Raw genomic sequence first — 24,153 nt, forward strand, 5'->3', positions numbered from 1 at the left:
AAGTTCCTACACTCCATCCAGGGAAGGCCTTATCGCCATTCAAGGACACTTCCAGATAAGGAGCTGTGCCAGCGAGGAAGAAGGTCTGCGAAGAAAGGATGTCACTTGGGGAGGACTGCTGCTTGGAGAGGGTCCTGCGGGGGCCAGTTGACAGGCCTGGAGGGCCACATTAGGCCCGTGGTCCTCAGGTATCACCCCTGCCTGAGCAGACCCTGCTCAAGATTGCTCACTGCTGAGATGCGCTGGACTCATCAAAGCAAGATCGCAAAACATCCTGCAGAAAACGAAGGGTTATGGGTTATTGCTTTTCTGCTTCTTCCCTCCGGGTAAGAGAAAAGGCTAATTAGATTAGAGGTACTGTTCCGTCCCATTTTTAGAAAGGACACTGCCGCTGATATTTTTAAAGAAGGGACAGAGAACCGCAAATGGTGACAAATAGATAATAATTGGCAGTGTTGGAAAGCGAAGGGGAGGGGGCGAACTACAGCTCATCTTTGACTCTGCTGCTCTGTTCCCAGGGCAAACCTCAGCGTCCAAGAGGGCAACGTCCCCCAAAACTAAGGAAACTCACCATTTCAAAGAGAAGACAAAAAAAAGGTGCTAATTTGCACATGCCGATTTATAGGCCCAGGTGCAATATATTTTGGACAGTCGTTTGGCTACGAGTTTGGATGCCTCTTAAAACGCCATAACCACATTTTGCATGATGGCTCCAGAGATTGAGGAGGAGGGGTTTTGTAGATGTTTGGAATAATTGCAATCATTTTAAAGGGGAAACAATACGTCTCATCATGGTGGGAGAAACCAGGTGGCTTGGGCACCTGTTTTACTCCGAAATAAGGCACCAGGTTGAAGAAGACTGATCTACGCTGACTGGCGACCGCACTTTAGGATTCCAGACATGTCTCGCTGAGCCTGAGCTGGGGTTGAACCCAGGATTTTCTGCATACAAAGCAGATCTGAGGGGCTCTGGGCTCCCCATGCCTGCTGTAACTGGGGAATGAACCAAGGACTTTCCACAAATGAGGCCTGGGGTCTTCCGTTGACCCCTGGCTGTTCCCCATGGTCCCATCCATGAATATGATAGTTATTACGTTTTCCTGCTACTTTCCTTTGAGAAGTGTTCAGGGTGGTGTATGTACTGAATTCCCCTTTTCCTTACAACAACCCTGTAAGGTAGGCATTCAGAGAGATGGTAACTAAGTTGAGGGTCACACGGTGAAGTTCATGCCTGAGGAGGGAGTTGGTCTGCCCTATCACTGCTAGGCCACGGGTCTGTCCATTGCCCAAGAGCTAAGCATATTAATTATTCCATGAATTATCCAAGCTTTTTTTCCTCCAAAGAGCTGAAGTTCACCTGCATGGTTCACCTGCCTCCCCATTTGATCCACACAACAACCCCGCAAGGTAGGATAGGCTGGGGGAAGGTGACTGGCCCAAGGTCACACACCTAATGAGTTTGGGGGATTTGAACCGTGGTCCTCCCAGGTCTGACGCTAACCATTACACCACACTGGCTCTTACTGAGCTGAGCTTCTAAAATAGCAACATGGGAGATGTAGAAGCTTGGAACCTACAGCAGGGGTGTCAAAGCCACAACCCACAGGCCAAAATAGGTCCACTGAGCCATTTTTTGTGGCCTGCTAGTCCCCAGACAGGGACGCGGGTGGCACTGGGTAAAACCTCAGTGCCTAGGACTTGCCAATCACACGGTCGGCGGTTCAAATCCCCGTGGCGGGGTGAGCTCCCGTCGTTCGGTCCCAGCTCCTGCCCACCTAGCAGTTCGAAAGCACCCCTAAGTGCAAGTAGATAAATAGGGACCGCTTTATAGCGGGAAGGTAAACGGCGTTTCCGTGTGCTGCGCTGGTGCAGGCTTGCCAGAGCAGCTTCGTCACGCTGGCCACGTGACCTGGAAGTGTCTTCGGACAGTGCTGGCTCCCGGCCTCTTAAGTGAGATGGGCGCACAACCCTAGAGTCGGACACGACTGGCCCGTACGGGCAGGGGTACCTTTACCTTTACCTTAGTCCCCAGAAGATTTTTCCCTGACGGCTTGTGTGTCAGGCCAAATTATTGCCACTGAGTACAGCTCAGAATGATCTGGAACCAGGAAGGAGTGTTCCTTTCTGTGCCAATGGCAACTTGCCACCTCTGCAGAAGCCCAAACTTCTTGAGATAGTGTTAGCCACCTGCTGTTTACCGACACACTTGTACTAAGGCTTTTTAAAAAACAGATCAGCTGCCTAATTAATTGGGGTCAGCTTTGTTGTCAATTAAAAGTCTATTTAAATTGAACCTGTGGCCCTCCAGATCAGCCTTTCTCAACCTTGGGGCCCAGATGTTTTTGGACTACAACTCCCATCATCCCTATCTAGCCGAACCAGCGGTCAGGAATGATGGGAGTTGTAGTCCAACAGCACCTGGGGAACCAAGCTTCAGAAAGGCTGCTGTAGCATTTACATTTAGCTTTGATACTACTAATAATTCCGGACTTTGCCTGGGACAAGCGGCACAGCTCATTTATTCCATCAGGGAGATTGGCGGAAGGAGGACAGGAGCAAAGGTTCAGGCGGAAAATCCACCCCCATTACTCATTTCTCAGAGGAGGCTTTGGCAGAGAAACGGCCGTGTCGAAACCAAGAGCATGTCAGCTCAGATCAGAATCCCGGCTGGTGATGAAAAGGGCCGCATCCCCGGAGTGAGTTGGGGATGTCGTTTGACTGCTACATGGCCCGGCAGACGAATTAGCTTCTGATTAATCTGTTTGGAAAGAGCTATTCATGGCAGGCAGCGAGGGACGGCGATGCATTAAATCAAAGTTTGCGAGGGAAGAGCACAAAAGCCAGCAGAAATCCCTGGCTTCACAGTGTCATCAGCTACACAGCTCCAAACTCTTGGACTTTTGAGCTGACATTTGCACCTGGCATCCTGGCTGCTACCAGCTGAGTCTGGTACATTAAGTGTGACTGTGCCCCTCCCCCAGCTCCCCACCTGCCTGCATCCTTCCTTACACCATAAATGAAAGCCCTGCTGGATCAGGATAAGGGCCCATTCGGCCCAGCATCCTGTTCTCACAGCCAAATGTTTGGTACAATGGTGGTGATCAGCTGTGTAATTGAGTTCACACAAAACTGAGCTGTGTCCCCGATCCAGCCACTTCTATCACTGCCTACACCTGAAGTCACATTTGACGTCAGATGCAGGGCATGTGCACATTGTTTGGAGGGCTAGCAGGCCCTCAAGGCAAATTGGGGCTCATTTGGGCCAAATTTGGCCCACAGGCCAGAGGTTCCCTACCCTAGCTATTAATAACACTGAATTTATAAGATAAAAAACTGCTGACTGGTGATAATCACGAACTACTTTCCCAGGTTCAATGGCTGGCATCTCCCAGCAGGGCTGGCAATGCCCCTTGTCCGAAACCCTGGAGAGTTGTTGCCAGTCAGTGTAGGGAATACAGGGCTAGATGGTCTCATAGGTTCGACACAGCTGAAAGCAGCTTCCTATGGCACTCAAGCACCGAAAGCATTTTTTTTGTGCTTTAATCTTTTTGTAAACCACTTTGAGGCTGCTGCTTTTACAATCAAGGGGTGTATATGTAATAAATAAATAAGGTTCACACGATAAACCTGCATTTCAGTAGTGGGTCTCGATGATGGGTGTTCTCTGTCTTCCAAAACACAGGCAGCATTGCCTTCCGCCCCCCCCCCTAACATACCTGTAACAAAACAGACCAGGATGTAAAAAAAGAATCTCATTCTCAAAAGACTTCCTTGTTTTTTAATATAAAGATGAACAGATTTTGCATTAAAGAGCAATGGGGTCAAGTCCAAGACAAAGGGTAGGAGGAGGATACAAACTGTCCAAGGCTAACAGAGGCCATACACTATCAGCCCCTCCTCACGGCCCAAAGGGGACAGAACCATCAAAAGAGAAACGGCAGGCTATTTTTCTGTTTTGAGCTCCCTTCCACCTTAGAAGAAACATCCAGAGAGCAAAATCTGCCTTGCAAGCTGCCCTGGACCTTGCTAAGTGGTCACGTTGATACACTTGTGATTTAATGGAAGCAGAGATCGGGCTCTAGCTCCTCTTGAATGTTACAGGCAGAAGATTCCCAGCCTCATCGCAGTGGTGTTCTGGCCCAGCTCTTCCATTTGAGGCTCTTTCCTCTGGTATCCCCCATTGAGCCGGCGTGAAATTTAGTAGTCTCTTTCCACTCGGCCTCTGGGTTCCTGGGCAAGTTCCAGATCATCAGCGTCATCTACCTCACCTCCATGATCTTCCTGTTATTGGGCAGGGGGGGAAAGTGTTCAGTTTTTGTTTGTCTGTTTCTGAGGGGGAATTGGGAAGTGAGACCAAGGATACATCTGCACCAAACATTTATCTAATAATTATTATTTATCTAATAATGATGATGATGATGATGATGATACTGTAGATTATTTATACCCCACCCATCTGGCTGGGTCCCCCCAGCCACTCTGGGCTGCTTCCAACAAAACACTAAAATACAATAACCCATTAAACATGAAAAACTTCCCTAAACAGGGCTGCCTTTAGATGTCTTCTAAAAGTTTGGTAGTTATTTTTCTCTTTGACATCTGGTGGGAGGGTGTTCCACAGGGAAGGCGCCACTACCGAGAAGGCCCTCTGCCTGGTTCCCTGTAACTTGGCTTCTTGCAGTGAGGGAACTGCCAGAAGGCCCTCAGCGCTGGACCTCAGTGTCCAGGCAGAACAATGGAGGTGGAGACGCTCCTTCAGGTATACAGGACCGAGGCCGTTTAGGGCTTTAAAGGTCAGCACCAACACTTTGAATTGTGTTCGGAAACGTACTGGGAGCCAGTGTAGGTCTTTCAAGATCAGTGTTATATGGTCTTGGTGGCCGCTCCCAGGCACCAGTCTAGCTGCCACATTCTGGATTAATTGTAGTTTCCGGGTCACCTTCAAAGGTAGCCCCACATAGAGCGCATTGCAATAGTCCAAGCAAGAGATAACCAGAGCATGCACCACTCTGGTGAGACAGTCCACGAGCAGGTGGGGTCTCAGCCTGCGTACCAGATGGAGCTGGTAGACAGCTGCCCTGGACACAGAAATGACCTGTGCCTTCATGGACAGCTGTGAGTCCAGAATGACTCCCAGGCTGCACACCTGGTCCTTCAGGGGCACAGTTACCCCATTCAGGACCAGGGAGTCTTCTATTTATGATTTAAATTTGTATTAAAAAACCCAAAGGAATAGGCTGTCTGCTGGCTCAGGCTGATGGACCATCTATTCTTGCTTCCTGTCCTTGCAGTGGCCAACCAGAGGCTTGTTGGAAGTCTGCAAGCAGTGCTTGAGAGCAACAGCCCTCTTCTCACCTGCGATTCCAGACAGCAGAGGTAGGGCATAGCTATTGTGGCTAGCAGCCACTGACAGCCATGAATTCCTCTTAAGTTTCCTATTCCCTTTCCTTGCACAGTGCATATTTTTAAAATATCCCTCTACCTCGTACCTACGGGACCGTCTCTCCTGGTATGTCCCACAGAGGAACCTAATGTCTTCAAACAAAAACATCTTGAAGGTCCCAGGCCACAGAGAGGTTAGGCTGGCCTCAACCAGAGCCAGGGCTTTTTCGGCTGTGGCCCCGATCTGGTGGAACGCTCTGTCACAAGAGACTAGGGCCCTGTGGGACATGACATCTTTCCACAGGGCCTGCAAGACAGAGCTGTTCCACCAGGCCTTTGGCCAAGGCACAGCCTGACCCCCTCCTTTGGTAATCCTCACAGAACTCTAGCCCAATGGTTGACATTAATCTGACTGGAATTAATTTAATAATGAAATGATTTTAGAATGCTTTATCATTTTACTGTTGTTAGCCGCTCTGAGCCCGGCTTCGGCTGGGGAGGGCGGGATATAAATAAAATTTATTATTATTATTACCACCATCTGCTCCCCTGCCCCCACCTGCCTCTCCCTCCTAAACTAAAAACCTCCAACGATTATAACCCAAATCACAGAAAAACAGTCGAGTTGGAAGGGACTCCAATGGTCATCTAGACCAACCCTCCCTGCAATGCAGGAATTGCAGCTATAGTACCCCTGGCAGATGACTACCCTGTTTGAAAACCTCCCAGGAGTATTGGCGACCCGCCGAGAGCCAAGTGTTCAATTTCAGGCAGTTGCTCGACCTGGGGAGTACGGTCAGGTGCACATCTATGCACAAGTTGGCTCCGCCCTCAAGCTGCCTCTCTAGGAGTTTCTGCTGTGCATCGCTGCACCACAAGCCAGGCTCAGTCTCGGTGGTATTTTCTCCACCTCATCACGATGAAATGTGCCTTTTGCAGCCCTGTGAACGTTCTCCCATTATGTTTTAAGGAAAGGAGCGTGGACTTTGAAAAGCTATTTTAAGCGTCTGGGTGTTGCTTCTTTTCTGTAAACATTGTCACTTTGTTCTGAGGCAGGAGGGGAAGGGGAGGGGAGGGCTGACTTGGTGAGAAAGACAAAGGAAAACTGTCCTCAAATGAACCTAATCGGTGTCCTTGCATCTCCTGGGGTAGAGATGGAAGAAGGCACCATTTTCCATTCCGCCATGCCGCAGTTTCCGTTCTGCTGTGGTTCATCTTTTGCAAAAAAGGGAAACCCACACAGCGTGCCTCGCTGTCCGCAACAGCAAAACAGCGCAACTTACGTAATTAATGAAGGAAATTATATTGTCCTTGCCTTACTCCAGCCCGTTCATTAAGATACAAAAAAGGGAACACAATGCAAATGGTTGGTGTGTGTATTGAAAGAACTCCACATCTTTGCGGACTGAAAGCAACAACGGTGGATACTGATCGAAATTTGCTGAATTGATTTCCGTCCCAGACATTGAAACGAATAAGGGAACATCGAGGATTTTCCACTTCCATGCTGTTTCCATCAGAATTCTCCAACATCCCCACTCCTGATTCCATATCCCAATTTGCTTAGGCATGGGCGGCTGGGCTTGCTCCGCTGTTTTTTGAAACAGTGGCAGGTGGCTGTTTTTGATATGCTAATGGGAAGCAGCTCTGCAAGGGCAGCAGAAGAGGAGCTGAATGTCTTAAGAGAAAGAGAAGGTGGTGAAAGGCTACACACACATCCACCCTGCAAGGAAGATGCTAGGAGTAGCCATTGTGGTGTGCAAGCCAGGCATTTCAAATGGTGCAGACTCTAGGACACCTGCTTTGCATGCAGAAGGTTCCTGGTTCAATCCCTGGCCTCTCTAGTCGTTTTATTTTATTTTTTAAGGATCTGTCAGCTGGAAAAGATGGATACTTTGATGGATGTCTCAAGGTTCTGGATGTCTCAAGGTTCTGGAAACCTAACAAGCAGCTCCCAGTCAGAGCACACCTGCTAAGCTAGTCCAACCCCTTTACGGCCTAGGACCCTCGTACCTACGGGACCGCCTCTCCCGGTATGCCCCACGGAGCAACACCCTAGAGGTCCTGGGCTCTAAGGAAGTTAGATTAGCTTCCACCAAAGCAGGGCCTTTTCAACACTGGCTCCGGCCTGGTGGAACGCTCTGCCTCATGAGACCAGGGCCCTGCAGGATCTGATTTCTTTCCGCAGGGCCTGTAAGACAGAGTTGTTCCACCTGGCCTTTGGCTTGGAGCCAATTTGATTCCCTCCCCCTCTTTCTTTTTTCTTTTTCCTTTCTCCTCCTGTGATGAGGCTGCATTTTAATATTTTAATGTTTCAATATTTTAATTGTTGTATTTTGATTTTGTTTTTAAGTTGTATTCATTCAATTTGATTGTATTATTGCTTGTTAGCCGCCCTGTGCCCGGCCTTGGCTGGGGAGGGCGGGGTATAAATAAAAATTATTATTATTATTATTATTATTATTATTATTAATAACCTCAAGCTGACCCCCTTATCTGTCTTCTATCTCATTTACAACCAGACCAGGAGTACCTGCATCTCGTAACACTATAGCCAAGCAGCATCCAATGAAGCTGAACTATGGGAGGTTCAGGGTGGACCAGAGGAGGAGCACATTATTAAGGCATCTGGTCAGCCACTGTGAGAACAGGATGCTGGACTGCTAGATGGTCCAGCAGCCACACTCTTCTTCCATTCTTATATAATCCCTGTTTGGGTGCTTGGCAGCAGAGACAGGATGTGTCAGAGTCATAGAAAGCTCATTTCTGGGTGGCAGAAGAGCTGTTGCTCTTTCAGCAGATGTCTGCAACGAAGGCTGCAATCCTAGTCTTACCCAGGAGTCAACATCACTGAATATCAGCGGCGACGGGTGCTCATGGTGACTGGTAGGGCAGAAGGCAGGGAGCCTAACAGTAGGTGGCGCCAGAGCCAATGACAAGCAGAGCCGACTTACGGTAATTTTCACTTTGCCCCCATCCTTCCTGCTAAGTTCTAGGGGCATCAATGAGACGGAGGAGGAGGAGGAGGAGGAAGCTGATGGGCATTTGCCGTCACCTGGACTGGTTGTAAGGGAGAAGACAGACAGGTGAAAACCCCATTTGCCCCAATGGGCTGGCCTCCCCTGCAACATGACAGATTTAATTCGGGATAAACACCCACAGAATGCCACTGTGATCTGTTGCCGTTGCTTTCCCTTTTTAAGAGCAGGAAAAGAAAGTCGTGAGAGTGCATGGCAAATATAAAAAATTCAAAAGCCGCTTCCTAAGTGCCTTGTATTTGGGGGACAGTGGGGGAAGGAGAGTACCTGTCTTTGGGAACAGCAGGGGCGTGCATTTTGGAAAGTAGGTCAGGGAGCTGCCTCGGCTTGTTAGCTGGGCAGATTAATTGGGGTGGAAGAGAAGGAATGCCTGATGCTGCTGCTGCCACCAGAGAAACACTTTTGCATTTTGTGCAGCTCATGGGCTGGGATGGAGGTGGCATTGCGTGAGCGGCACAGTGATCGCCAGTCAGGATATCATGTATCATGTAGGAAGCTGCCTTATCGCAAGTCAGACCATTGGGACATCTAGCTCAGTACTGTCTACACTGACTGGCAGCAGCTGTCCGGGGTTTCAGGGGGATGACATAGAGGAGGGAGAAAGGTTGTTTTCTGCTGCTCCAGAGAAGCGGACACTGAGCAATGGATCCAAACTACAAGAAAGAAGATTCCACCTAAGCATTAGGAAGAACTTCCTGACAGTAAGAGCTGCTCGACAGTGGAATTTGCTGCCAAGGAGTGTGGTGGAGTCTCCTTCTTTGGAGGTCTTTAAGCAGAGGCTTGACAACCATATGTCAGGAGTGCTCTGATGGTGTTTCCTGCTTGGCAGGGGGTTGGACTCGATGGCCCTTGTGGTCTCTTCCAACTCTATGATTCTATGATTCTATGACATTCCCAGACCCACCTGGAGATGCTGAGAAATGGATGTTTTGCATGCAAAGTGGATGCTCTGCTATCGAGCCACAGCTCTTCTCTTAAGACATGTGAAGCTACAGCTGGGATAGCTCACTCGGTAGATCACGAGGCTCTTAATCTCAGGGTTGCGGGTTCGAGTCCCACCTTGGGTAAAAGATTCCTGCCTTGCAGGGGGTTGGACTGGATGATCCTCATGGTCCCTTCCGGCTCTTATGATTCTGTGCTTTATACAGAGTCAGACCACTGGTCCATCTAGCTCAATATTATCTACCCTGACTGGCAGCAGCTTTCCAGGGTTTCAGGTAGGGATCTTTCTCACTCCTCACTGGAGATACCTGCGATTGAAACTGGGACCGTCCACATGCAAAGCAAATGGCCCATTTGGGGAGCTATGGCTCTTCCCTTAACAATGAAGCAACATTCTAGTCCTCATGGTCGGAATAAAAGGGTGGTTTAAAAGGGGCATATGAAGCTGCCTTACATGGAGTCAGCCCATTGGCCCATCTAGCTCAGTATTCTTGTCTGGGAAATGGACCCAGAACCTTTTGCATGCAGAGCTCCTTGAGAAGAGGGACTGCTTGTTAAACTCTGGGAACTGTCGCTCTGTGAGGGGAGCAGGGGACTCCTAGTGACTCTCATCCCCCTTAAACTACAGTTCCCAGGATGCCATGGCTGTTAAAGTGGAATCAGAGTGCATTAAATGAGGCAGGACATCACCGTCATGATATGCCACTGCTGAAAGACTTGTGCTGACTGCCCTTCAGCTACCAGGCTAAGTTCAAGGCGCTAGTCCCTATGCCGCTTGGGACTAGGACACCTGAACGCTCTGCAGGTAAAGGCCTCCTCCACGTAATGCCATCTTATCAAGAGGTCCATACCACACACAACACAGGAATTGGGCCTTTTGTGTGGTGGCCCCATCATTTGAAACTCCCTCCCATTAAATACTAGGTAGGCACCATCTTTTGGGCACTTGCCGAAGCCCTCCCTACTCCAGCAAGGCTTTCAAGTCGAGCTCCTTCCCAGTCTGCTCCTGTATTGGAATTGTTCTTAAGATGCTCGACTGCTTCTGTGTTTGCCACCCTGGGCTCCTTCAGGAGAAAGGCAACCAAAATGACCAAGGGGGTGGAGAAACAGAGAGAAGTTTTTTTTTCTCCCTAGAACTGCCAGATATCCAATGAAGCTGAATGTTGGAAGATTCGGGACAAATCAAAGAAAGTCCTTGATGCAGGGCGGCGTTAAACTGTGGAACTCGCTCCTGCAGGAGGCAGTGACTGTTGGCATATTAAGTTCCACCTTAAGAAACAGGCATGATTGTAGTGTGTCACATGTCTTGTTTACACTCCAGCACAGTATGCTGGGAACTTCCGTTTGTGTATAGCTTTTACTTATGCTGTCTTGCTTTGGACACAAAGGAGATGGGACATGTTTTCCTTTTGTCCTGATGTATGCTGAATAAAGGGACGTGGGTGGCGCTGTGGGTTAAACCACAGAGCCTAGGGCTTGCCAATCAGAAGGTTGGCAGTTTGAATCCCCGTGACGGGGTGAACTCCCGTTGCTCGGTCCCTGCTCCTGCCAACCTAGCAGTTTGAAAGCACGTCAAAGTGCAAGTAGATAACTAGGTACCTCTCTGGCGGGAAGGTAAACGGCGTTTCCGTGCGCTGCTCTGGCTCAGCAGAAGTGGCTTAGTCATGTTGGCCACATGACCCGGAAGCTGTACGCCGGCTCCCTCGGCCAATAAAGCGAGATGAGCGCCGCAACCCCAGAGTCGGCCACAACTGGACCTAATGGTCAGGGGTCCCTTTACCTTTATGCTGAATAAACTGCTTGTAAATATGCTCACACAACTTCTCCTGCCACTTCTGTTGTGTAGTGTTTACTCTGCTGAGTAGCGTGCCCTAGCTTCTGAAGCTCAGGTCACAGATGCTGCATCAAGGACTGGACATCGCCCGGCACACTGGCCGGTGGGCTGGAGTCAGATGGGGGCCTGCCAATTGCCCCCGTTCCCTTGGTCGCATGCCAACAGTGACAGCTACCAACTTGGACGGCTGGAAAAGGAGATCAGATAACGGAGAAGGCAGGCAGCGGGGGGCTGGCTGGGGGAAGCCCGAGGTTAGTGGGTCACCCTCCACTACTCCTTAGTTAACTGGTTAATCAACTGATTACTAAACAGAGCAATGCCTAGGACTCCTCTAGGCACCCTTTTATACTGAGCTTCCATTATTATTTTCCTATACTGGAGCACCTCATTTTCAGCTGGCGCACGTCCTGTAACTTCCTGCTGAAATCTGTAACTTTTTAGACCAGGAAACCTGCCTTAAATGTAAAAAAGATGCCTGGGAATTTTGAACAGCATTAGCATTTGTCTTTAAGGCATATTCTCAAGAGAAGTTTGAGAGTTGGGGAGGGACAGAAAAAAGAGAAGAACCTGTGTTTCATACAAGATCTTGCTCCTGGTCTTCCTGATAATCATCCATTGGGTCATCTGCGATTTTCTTTGGTCTACCAGCATCCTGGAAAGGAAAGGAAAGGAACAAAGAGGGGTTTTTATTAAGGAAATTGTAGATCTGCTTCGAGTCAGCCTGGTGTAGGGGTTAAGACTGTTGGGCTAGGACTGGCAAGACCCGGGTTGTTGTTGTTACAAGAATCTAATGCGCACCTCAGTTTTCAAAGCTTTGAAACCAAAAAAGTATTTGCTGGTGCCACCAAATCTAAAGCGCATCCTAATTTTCACAACGTAATTTAGCCAAAAAAGGTGCACATTACATTCGAGTAAATACGGCATTGTTGTTATTTTTTTACTATATTACCTCTCTCTGGAATGCACACAGTAAATATTTTGGATTAAGGAGTTGTCAGGATCCTGCCCAACCATGACTCCGGGGAGAGACTCCTCAGTGGGAAAGGCAAGAGACCCCTTCAAAGAGCCTCACTATAATTGGAAATCAGAAAGAACTACCTATAGTCGTTAAGGCAGCCAACAAGGTTGTATCCTACATTAGTCAAGAGCAGACCCACTGAAATTAATCAGCATGACTAACTTAGGTTCATTAATTTATATATATATATATATATATATATATATATATATATATATATATATATATGCAGGTTTTGGTGTCCTCGGGTGTCTTCCCGTGTAAAAGTTGGGGTGTCTAGGCGACGTTTCGACGAGGTCTCACTCGTCATCTTCAGGCTGGTGCTTTCGGCTTCTTGTTACTGGAACAGAGCAGGATCTCAGTGTTTGAGTTCCTATAAATACTGTTGAGGGGGTGTGGTGTATAGCCTCCAATGTTCTGGGCAGAGAGGAAGTTCCCAGGCTAGTGTGCCTTTTCTTCTTTTGTTCCTTAATTACTTGAGGGATATCTTGAGTGATTTCTTGGGTGATATCCTGAGTACCACTTAGGTGGGTCATTAGGTGTGGATTAGTTGCTAAAGTCTTTGTGTCTTGACCTCTTGAACTTTGTGAAGAGTTTTTCTGAGAAGATGGCTGTACTGCACTTAGTTGTGCTCTGGCTTGGCTTCGTGTATAGGGGCGAGCTGTGGTTTTGTGGCCTGTGTCAGCCAGATCTGTGTAGGGATTGCAGGGGGGTGCAGCATCCGGAGGTGCCACCATGGTTTGGCTAATGGATGGTGTCTGTAATTTATCTGTGGAGAGGGTCTGGGTTTGGGTCTGGTGTGGTTGATTGGTGATGGCGTTCTGTGTGCCTCTGGATCTGGTGTCAGTTTTTGTGGGGAGGGCTAATTTCCAGATGTCTGGCAAGCGGGATGTGTCGTCACGCTTGTTCATGTTGTGAGGGTGTTTCTCTATCTCGATGGCTTCCATGATTATTCTCTTGTGGTGATGTTCCATGTTAAAGAGCAATTTGGAATCTGCAAAATTAATTTCGTGTCCTGTTTCTTTCATGTGTTGGAAAAGAGAGGAAGTTTTTTCTTCTTTTTTGACGGCATTCTTGTGTTCTGCCAACAACCAACTTCCCTTCCTTGACGTCCTAATCTACAAAAAACCTGATGGCTCCCTAGGACACACTATCTACCGGAAAAAAACACACACCAACCGCTACTTACATGCACAATCACACCACCACCCTGCACAAATAAACTCCGTAGCCAAGACTCTCATCTCCAGAACCAAACGCCTGGCTGACAAAGACCACTTGACAACTGAGTTACAGAATCTCTCAAATGTGTTAATTGCCAATGGATACCAGCAAAACAGGGTTACGAAGCTAATCCAAAAAGAAACACCCCCCAAAAACCAAGACACAGAAGAAAACAATGGCATGGCCCTCCTTCCTTATATCAAGGGCACTACAGATAAAATTAGCAAAATCCTCCATAAACACAATATCAAAACAGCCTTTTGCACCAACCAAAAAATAGCCAATATCCTCAGAAACCCCAAGGATAAAATCCAGTTGGAAAACCAAGGGGTCTATGAAATACCCTGCAAAGTCTGCCCAGCCACGTACATTGGACAAACAAACAGACGAATAAATGCACGTATCGCAGAACACAAGAATGCCGTCAAAAAAGAAGAAAAAACTTCCTCTCTTTTCCAACACATGAAAGAAACAGGACACGAAATTAATTTTGCAGATTCCAAATTGCTCTTTAACATGGAACATCACCACAAGAGAATAATCATGGAAGCCATCGAGATAGAGAAACACCCTCACAACATGAACAAGCGTGACGACACATCCCGCTTGCCAGACATCTGGAAATTAGCCCTCCCCACAAAAACTGACACCAGATCCAGAGGCACACAGAACGCCATCACCAATCAACCACACCAGACCCAAACCCAGACCCTCTCCACAGATAAATTACAGACACCATCCAGTAGCCAAACCATGGTGGCACCTCCGGATGCTGCACCCCCCTGCAATCCCTACACAGATCTGGCTGACACAGGCCACAAAACCACAGCTCGCCCCTATACACGAAGCCAAGCCAGAGCACAACTAAGTGCAGTACAGCCATCTTCTCAGAAAAACTCTTCACAAAGTTCAAGAGGTCAAGACACAAAGACTTTAGCAACTAATCCACACCTAATGACCCACCTAAGTGGTACTCAGGATATCACCCAAGAAATCACTCAAGATATCCCTCAAGTAATTAAGGAACAAAAGAAGAAAAGGCACACTAGCCTGGGAACTTCCTCTCTGCCCAGAACATTGGAGGCTATACACCACACCCCCTCAACAGTATTTATAGGAACTCAAACACTGAGATCCTGCTCTGTTCCAGTAACAAGAAGCCGAAAGCACCAGCCTGAAGATGACGAGTGAGACCTCGTCGAAACGTCGCCTAGACACCCCAACTTTTACACGGGAAGACACCCGAGGACACCAAAACCTGCATTCCTGTACCCGTGAAAATCTACGAAAGCAAATATATATATATATATATACTCACACACACACACACACACACACACACACACACAGTGTATAAAATATATACAGAGAGAGACAGAGAGAGAGAATTATAAACACAAATCCAATAGAGTCAATGGTCTGAAATAAGGATACATTGGTACTTTGGTTCTCAAACGCCTTGGTACTCAAACAACTTGGAAGGCAAACACTGCAAACCCTTGGAAGTAAGTGTTCTGGTTTGCAAACTTTTTTTGAAAGCCGAATATGCTCAGTTTTGAGTGTTACGCTGATGATTTGAGTGCCACACTTCCATTTTGAGTTTTAGTTGAGGTCTGTCTGTTTTTGCTATTTATTTTGCATTTTAGTTTTTGCAGCTCTTTTTGCTTTTGTGACTGTGTGGAATCCAGTTCAGCTACTGATTGGCTGTGTGACTGCAGTACATTGTTTATTCCTTTCATTTTGTGGACAAATGGTCTCTTTAGATAGTAAAATTCATATTAAATTGCTAGAACGGATTAATCCACTTTGCATTACTTTCTATGGGAAAGCACGCCTTGGTTTTGAAACGGACTTCCAGAACAGATTAAGTTTGAGAACCAAGGTACCACTGTATTTCCAAAATCGTTACATGTGACTAACTTAGATCCAGTAATTTCAAGGTGCCAATTCTTGGTAGGCCTTATTTTGATAACAAGCATCTAGTCCCCATGAATATGTCACCTGGGCTTCTCGAAAGCCTCCAACTATACCCTAAACCATGGGTAGGCAAACTAAGGCCTGGGTGCTGGATCTGGCCCAATCACCTTCTAAATCCAGCCTGTGGCCCGTCTGGGAATGGGCGTGTTTTTACATGAGTAGAATGTGTTCTTTTATTTAAAATGCATCTCTGGGTTATTTGCGGGGCATAGGAATTCCTTCATTATTTTTTCTTCAAAATATAGTCCGTCCCACCACAAGGTCTGAGGGTCAGTGGACCGGCCCCCTGCTGAAAAAGTTTGCGGACCCCTGCCCTAAACCCTACAGTGACCCCTGAATCCTCTGCTCAGGACTTCAAAAGTAGAATCAGACCCTAGAAAGGTCAGAGACAGCATAGGATTGCAAGAAAAGGCCTATTAAGGACCCCCTCTCTCACGCGCTCACACGCATAATTCTTCCTCCCTTTCTCTTTCTCTGCCCCCCTCTCCCTCCCTCTGCACCCCACACATTTCAAGCTAGTTCCATAAACTAACATCTGCAGCACTCAGATCCACCCGGGTCTACAGCCAAACCCATCTAGAGAGGGCCACACTTTCTGCTCGGATGCCACTGTGTGAGAGTACTTTTTAAAGAAACAAAACAAACCGAGCCTGCCTACCTACCTACCAATTTTTGTTTTAGATTTTGACAGGTAAAATGCAGCCTTGGAGAAACAGGAGACACAGAGAAGGCTTGGCAGCTTGTCAAAACAAGGTAGGGGATCTCGTCTCTCGGATAATAACCCACAGGCAAGTGAGGGGGAGGAGGAGGAAGGTCTGAGAGAGCCTGAACAGCCAGTTGCTTGCTCTGCTGAAGAGGCCAGACCAGCCTGAGCAGCTTTAAAGGGTATCAGGTGGGAACAGCTCTGCTGAGGTCCCGTAACAGTGCACAGTTAAGATTAACCACGGTTTATCACGTCTGTACGCCATGGCGAGCTGCAGTTGATTGAAAACAGAGCCACAAACTTCCAAGCTCATCTTTGCGGCTGCGCTGGAGAAAAGAGCAGGAGGTGGAGCTCAAGGGTTGCTGAGGTGCATCTCCCACCCAAACAAACCATGGTTTACTGTGTTGTCATCTAAGCTGCCTCCAGTTCCAGACACTCTTTACAGCTCCAGGGTCAAACTCCAAACAAGAAACACAAGTTTTACCTTCTGAATCTTTCCCTTTGTTGCATCTTTAGCTGGCCCGTTGGTGTGGCCAAGTGGAACGGCCTGACCTAGTTTCTCTTCAAAGTCTGGGCGTTCCAGCTCTGCCTCCTCAAACTCATCTTCCCCTTGATTGTTGGGGTCTTTGGCAGGGTCAGCAGCATCAGGCACCTGAGCAGGAAAGCAAGGAATGAGGGACCCACACAGAGTTGTCTCCAATGCTAGTCCTATTCAGTTAAACTGTGGAACTCACTCCCATAGGAGGCAGTGTTGACCACCAACTTGGATGACTTTTAAAGAAGATGGGACAAATTCATCGGAGGAGGTCGCTACACTCTGCCTTCACAGTCGGAAGCCCTATACGGCCTAGGAACCTCGTACCTACGGGACCGCCTCTCCTGGTATGTCCCACGGTGGACCTTACGGTCTTGAAATAAAAACATCTTGGAGATCCCGGGCCAGAGGGAGGTTAGGCTGGCCTCAACCAGAGCCAGGGCTTTCTCAGCCGTGGGCCCGATCTTGTGGAACGCTCTGTCACAAGAGACTAGGGCCCTGTGGGACTTGACATCTTTCCGCAGGGCCTGCAAGACAGAGCTGTTCCACCAGGCCTTTGGCCAAGGCACAGTCTGACCCCCTTCTTCTGTAATCCTCACAGAACTCTAGCCCAATGGTTGCCATTAATTTGACTCTCAGTTGATTTTAGAATGAATTGATTTTGGAATGTATTTCAATTAATTGATTGTGATTTTATGGAAACGGTGTTATTTTTACTGTCGTTAGCCGCTCTGAGCCCGGCTTTGGCTGGGGAGGGCAGGATAGAAATTAAAAAAAAAAATTATTATTATTGCTTCTGAATGCCAGGAGGGCAGAGTGCTTTTTTTGCTCGGGTGATATTTGTGGAATTCCCACTGCAGCATCCGCTTGGCCACTGTGAGAACAGGATGCTACCAGCCTGATCCAGCAGTCTCTTCTTATGGTTCTTAGAGTTGACCCATTTCAGCCAGGGCTACGTGGCTTTTTCTCTCCCGCCTCATCGTACTAAAAAATAAGCATTATCAAATGAAACTGAATGGTGGGAGGCAGACAGGGAAGTCTATCTTTACGCTGCACGTGGTGAAGATGTGGAAACCCATCTCGCCAGGCTGCCTCCAACTTGGACAGCTACAGCAGCAAGAATGTTGATTGCACAAAATTGGAAGACTGGAGAAATACCAACTAAAGAACAATGGCAACAGAAGTTGATGAACTCTGCAGAACTGGGAAAAATGACAGCTAGACTAAGAGAAAAAGACAAGAGAGACTTTGAAAAAGATTGGGAACCGTTCATATTATATTTGCAGAAACAAAGAAAGTCAATAGACTTGACGGCAGGATTTAAATAAACATTCACATTATCAGCCTTAGAAAATGTTTAGAAGATACGGAAATATGATGGTGTAGAAAGATGCAGTAGAAAAAGTTTAGTAATAGGACAGAGGGGAAGGTGGGAAGTCCAGAGATTCGGAGGAATCTCCAAATGTGTATGTGTATGTATTGTTATAACTTTATACTTTTAAAATCAAATAAAAATTATTTCAACAAAATAATATATGGAGATATGCAACAAAGGTGTCAGGCGAGCTTTCCTGGCATTCCACAAGTGGGGTGCCACCACATGTTGTTTCCCGACTATGTAAAAATCTCATTTTCCTCTCTTCTTACCACTGGTTCCTGGATGACTGCTTCCTTCTGGGGCTGAGAATTGCCTCCTTTCTCAATCATGCCAGCATCTGAACAAAAGTTAAAAAAAAAAAAGGTGAAAGTGTCAAACCTCTTAACAATGCCTGTCTCCAGTCTAGTCAGCTCCTGTATGTGGAGGAACCATCCATCTTGTTTGTTGCCCTGTACCTGACAAAACATCGTCTCTTCGGGAGGTGTGGGTTCAAATCCCACTTCTCCCAACTACGCTCTGTAAGATTGATTACGGCATCAAGCAGACGGTTTGCATTCCCAACCGATTTTTGCCCTGCTTCTAAAACCTGCGACTCCAAAGCCTATGAAAATGGGAGCAGCACAACCCCCAAAGTGGCAAGATCCCAGCCCCAAAGAATATACAATCTCAACAGTAGGGAAGGGCAAAGTATATTTCAGCTTCTCTTGGTTTCTCACTTTTCCAATCTTGCATTTGTTTTTTAAAAATGTATTTATATATATTTTCCCAGCAAAACCTACAATTAAAAACCCCCAGTAAAGAACAAATTAAGAAATATGGCTCTTGTATTACTCCCCCCCCCGCCCCCCGTTGTGTGTCCAGTCTCTCAGTTGCTGAAGAACAAGAACTCAGAGGAGCATTCTTTCCGTAGGTGTTAATATTTAAATTAGTACAATATATATACTAATTGGTGGCTTGATCCTAGAAGCATATTTTTGTTTGTTTTACAATCAAGCAGTGTAAATCTTATGAAATGAAATAAAATAAATCTTGTCTGTGTGCTGGTTCCAATTCCTTTTAGAAAGGCAGGGGGATTAAATTTGGAGTACCTCACAGAGTGAGGTGAGTCTGTCTCCCTCATTATTAACATTCAGGAGAGAATGTTATTCACCCAGGCATTTGATGACGGAGAGAGACTGTTCCCAGCAACCTTGGAAATTATCTATTAGCTATGCTAAAACATGACCATTGTCTGTCTGTCTTTCTTTCTCTTTCTTTCTTTCTTTCTTTCTTTCTTTCTTTCTTTCTTTCTTTCTTTTTAAAACAGATGTTTGGAATGCTTTTCAATAGGTTTTTATTTTATTTTAATGGTGTTGTTTCTCTACTTTTAGTTGGCTCCTTTGGGAGGAAGGACAGCCTAGAAATTTAATAAATAATAATGTTAATTGACGTGCTTTTCGGCCGGGGCAGGGCGTCAGGGCTTTTCCTTCAGGTGAGAGCAGGACTTGCAAGGTATCCATGGAAACCACCCGGCTGCAGAGCCGGTGAAGATGGCTGCTTGTGGGCCTAGCGATGCTGTGGCAGGACGCAGCGCAGCATGGATGCTCCCTCTATCGTCATGGCAACAAGTAGCTTTCGTTCAGAGAAGTGGAGGGGACGGCATGATGGGAAGATCCCAGGGGGAACCAACGGAGTCCCCGGCCCTGCCAGTTGGTTACTGGGCCCCTGGCAGACAAACAACCTCCCCACCCAGCTTTCTTCACCCCACTTCCATGACTATTGTATTTCTACAGAGATTTGTGCAAGGCACAATGCCAAACCCACACAAATGACCCCATTATCATAAAGGATCTCTCTCACGCACACATGTGCTTTGAGTTCTGAATGTTTTTTTGTTGGTTGTTGTTGTTTTTTAATGGCCTTTAAGTGATTTCATTTTATTTTCAGTTTTAACATTTTGATATTTGCTGCGCTTGACTCCTTTGGGAAAGAGGGCAGGATAGGAACTGGAATGAATGAATGAATGAATGCGTGCTTTCTGGATCTCCTGCTTTTGTTCCACACAAAATGTGTGTGTGTGTCTATATCTATCTATCTATCTATCTATCTATCTATCTATCTATCTATCTATCTATCTATATCTATGGGCTGGACAAGACTTTATATCAGAGATGCAACTGGACCACAGACTTTCTGGTACTGATGGGAGTTTGGCAAAACTGGAGGACCACAGATTGCCCATCTTTGTATTTCATTGACAGGAGTTCATTTCCCACTCCCAACTCACCACCCCAAAACATGCATGTGCAGAAGGCTGTGCCCTGTGACATCACATGGAGCAATCCCAGAATCCTCCTCTGCCCGCCCACATAACAGCCCCCTTAAGATCACAACAAGTTCCGGAACCCATACCCATATGGAGTTCCTCGTCATCCGCTCCTCCTTTTCCCGCTTCCCAACTGGCTCGCAGCTTCCCCGCCCCTCTCTGTGGATTGGCCAGTGCTTGATTGATGTCGGCTATCGCTTGCTCTTGCCCGGGTCGGCCGCCCAGGTGGAGGCTTTGTGGGTAACGAGGAGCCTGTTCTTCATCCACCTGGGCATGGACCTTGTTGACTATGTCTTGCCAGCTGCAGAAGAAAGAAAGAAAGAAAGAAAGAAAGAAAGAAAGAAAGAAAGAAAGAAAGAAAGAAAGAAAGAAAGAAAGAAAGAAAGAAAGAATCAGGAGACTTTCTCAGGAATTGCCTCTTCCACCTTTTTGTAAAGTTGGAACAGGGACACATAGCAAGAGAGCCAGTGTGGTGTAGTGGTTGAGAGCGGTAGTCTCGTAACCTGGGGAACCGGGTTCGCGTCTCCGCTCCTCCACATGCAGCTGCTGGGCGACCTTGGGCTAGTCACACTTCTCTGAAGTCTCAGCCCCACTCACCTCACAGAGTGTTTGTTGTGGGGGAGGAAGGGAAAGGAGAATGTTAGCCACTTTGAGACTCGTTAAAGGGAGTGAAAGGTGGGATATCAAATCCAAACTCCTCCTCCTCCTCCTCCTCCTCCTCTTCTTCTTCTTCTTCTTCTTCTTGGTGTCTTATACTGAGGCCCCATCTGCACTATAGATTTAAAGCAGTATCATACCACTTTAAACCATCATGGCTTCCCCCAAAGAATCCTAGGAATGACAGCTTGTTCAGGGCACTGAGAGTTGTTAAGAGACTCCTGCTAACAGAACTACCATTCCCAGAGTTCACTGGGAAGAGGTATTGATGGCTAAACCACACTGAGAATTCTGCCAGTCTCGTGCCTTCCAGTTGTTGTTTTCCAAAACCTTACAATCGGTCAGGGATGAATGGGGATTTCTAGTCCAACAACAACATCCAGAGGGCACCAGGTTGGGCAAGGCTGGGCAGTGTTCTGTGAAAGTGATGGCCGTTGTGGAGAAAATTGATGTCCCTATGGTTCTTTTCCAGCCTTTGGGAAGAGAGAGAGTGCCAACTATATTCTTATCCTCCTCGGCTTCCACTTATCACCTGCTGTTTTCATATTTCCATATAACCTTGAAGAAAAACAACACCTACTTAGCTCGGACTTCTCCCACAGAGTCTGATGGATTACTGAATAATTAGAGGCAAGCACAAGGAAGCAGCCTTCGAAATAAACAGCTTAAGGCTTCCTTAATGAGAAGTGCTGAGCAGGCCCTGCTACCTAAAGACCAGAAGCTTACAACACCCTGTACAGATTGTCAGCCTTTTATACCTAACCAAAAACACCCACGCAGCATTCTCAAACAAGTTCTGGTTGCCTCATCTCAAAAAGGATATCGCAGAGTCAAAAAACGGGCAACCAAAATGCTGACAGGGGTGGAGCAACTCCCTATGAGGACAGGTTACAACATTTGGGGTTTTTAAGATCAGAGAAAAGGCAGTGTGATGTGATGGAAGCAGATGAAATGATGCCTGGGCATGGAGAAAGTAGACAGGGGAAACGTTTTTCTCGGTCTCTTATTAACACTGGAACAGGTGAAGAGCCAACTAAACAGAAGGCTGGAAGATTCAGGATAGACAAAGGACTTTTCGCACAGTGTGCAAGTTGCGTTCTGGGATTCATTCCAACGGAAAGCCACCAACCTGGATGACTTTAAAAGAAAATGATGCAAATTCACAAAGGATAAGGCTAGCAGTGGTTACTAGCCATGATGGCTGTGCTCTGCCTTCAAGGACAGAGGCAGAGAGTTTTTTAATACCAGCTGCTGGAAACTGCAGGAGGGGATATTCGCAGTCAGACTCAATTCCTGCTTGAAAGCTTCCCACAGGCACCTAGTAGGCCACCGTGACAATAGGATACTGCACTAGATGCCTTATCGACCTGATCCAGTAAGACTTCTTAAGTCATGGACTGGTTGGATGCAGAGGAATGGTGGGATGAACCAGCTGGGGAACCACCAATGGAAGAGGGCTCAGAACTATATAGCCTAGGACCCTCGTGCCTACAGGACCGCCTCTCCTGGTATGTCCCACAGAGGACCTTACGGTCTTCAAATAAAAACATCTTGGAGATCCCAGGCCACAGGGATGTTAGGCTGGCCTCAACCAGAGCCAGGGCTTTTTCAGCTGTGGCCCCAATCTGGTGGAACGCTCTGTCACAAGAGACTAGGGCCCTGTGGGACTTGACATCTTTCCGCAGGGCCTGCAATACAGAGCTGTTCCACCAGGCCTTTGGCCAAGGCACAGTCTGACCCCCTCCTTTGGTAATCCTCACAGAACTCTAGCCCAGTGGTTGCCATTAATTTGATTTCGAATTGATTTTAGAATGAGTTGATTTTAGAATGTTGTGTTACTTTTATTGTTGTTAGCCGCTCTGAGCCCGGCTTCGGCTGGGGAGGGCGGGATATAAATAAAATTTTATTATTATTATTATTTATTAACTCTGGAAGTGGTGGTCAGAGGGAGATGACTGGGGAGAGGTGGTGTCGGAAGCTGAGGAGGTAACAGGACTTTAGGAGCTGGGAGAGTCTGTGGCAGAGGGAAGTTCAAAATCAGAGTCAGAAGCTGAAGCAGGAGGGCGAGAGGAGAGAGGCCAAGAAGCAGAGATGAGTCAGGCTGGGGAAGAGACACGAGTGTCTCCCGCTCCTGCTGCAACAAGCTCCCCTCCCCTCTGATCTCCCAGAACTAGAAGAGGCATGAAATGGGTAGAGAAACTGACGACACATAGGCGCAGTCTCTGATTGCTTGGGGGGAAACACTGTGACTTAGGCAGCTGTGGGGAGGTGGGGACTTTCAGTCTCGGCAACTGATTCATGGAGTAAGACCTTCCAGGGATGAGCTGCTGTGCTCATTAGGCCTGACACTCCTGTGTTGGTCATGTTTTTGCTGACAAAGAGTTAACTCCAACTTGCACTGTGTGATTTACTGCTGGCTCCCTCCTGACAGGTGGGGTGACCGTGAACCCCAACCCACAAAGGCTACAAACCTCTGCACGGCATGATCCCGCTGGCTCCCCACAGAGGGCTGCTTTTCCAAATCCTGGGCTTCCTCTGAGGCAGGCACGAGTCTGAAACTGTTCGCCATGTCTTCAGAATGAACGTTTTCCTCACTCTCCCCCGGCCTGCTCTGAGCAGCTTTTTGATCCTACCGAGAGAAAAAGCAAAAGGGGGACACATACCCTGAAAGCAGAGCTGGAGAGACAGTGTGGTAGAGTGGCCTGAGTGTGATGACTAGGCCTGGGGAGACCCTGTGGAAGAGTATTTTGAGGGGAGAAAGGGCACTTCCACATAACAATTCACTGTGGACTCGGGGCTTTCCTGAACCACAAAACAAGCATCACTGGCTGATTCCTAGGCTGCTTTTAAAGGCATATCTTTTCACCTCAGATTTTAATCCATTTCCTATGGGTTGTTTCCCCCCTTCTTTTTCCTTATTGGATTTTCCACAGAAAATCACACTGCCAGAGTGGGAGATATGGGAAGCAGGGTTCATTTCAGCAGCTTTGACAATAACCAGCTCCACCAAACCATCTCCTAGCCACAACTGTTTGTACACCAGCTATCATAAAAACGACTGTTTAAGAGTTAGTGCCTGAGTTTGCTTCTTTCCTCTTCCCTCCATGTCCCTTTTACCTTGAGTTTCGTGGATGTTGCTGTTTTTAGATTGCTAAGTCTG

At 47.3% G+C, this 24,153-nt stretch overlaps 1 protein-coding gene across 2 annotated transcripts in view; it reads right to left on the reverse strand.

Moving 5' to 3' along the window:
* Positions 1-3,925: 3,925 nt before the first annotated feature.
* The window catches only part of LOC309376808 (uncharacterized protein), a 44,299-nt gene continuing 24,071 nt past the window's right edge, over positions 3,926-24,153 (reverse strand). Inside the window, exons 10-15 of one of the 2 annotated variants that reach the window (XM_081923647.1) lie at positions 23,465-23,622; positions 20,423-20,637; positions 18,301-18,368; positions 16,603-16,770; positions 11,777-11,848; positions 3,926-4,281 (exon numbers count right to left, since the gene is read on the reverse strand). In XM_081923647.1, the coding sequence (XP_081779773.1) occupies positions 4,198-4,281; positions 11,777-11,848; positions 16,603-16,770; positions 18,301-18,368; positions 20,423-20,637; positions 23,465-23,622 (765 nt within the window). In that variant the 3' untranslated portion in view covers positions 3,926-4,197. Of the gene's footprint in view, positions 4,282-11,763; positions 11,849-16,602; positions 16,771-18,300; positions 18,369-20,422; positions 20,638-23,464; positions 23,623-24,153 lie in introns of both variants that reach the window. The other variant, XM_081923648.1, reaches the window with a different exon arrangement.

The sequence above is a fragment of the Podarcis melisellensis genome (assembly GCF_964234715.1).
Source record: "Podarcis melisellensis genome assembly, chromosome: 8".
NCBI classification, from domain to species: Eukaryota; Metazoa; Chordata; class Lepidosauria; order Squamata; family Lacertidae; genus Podarcis; species Podarcis melisellensis.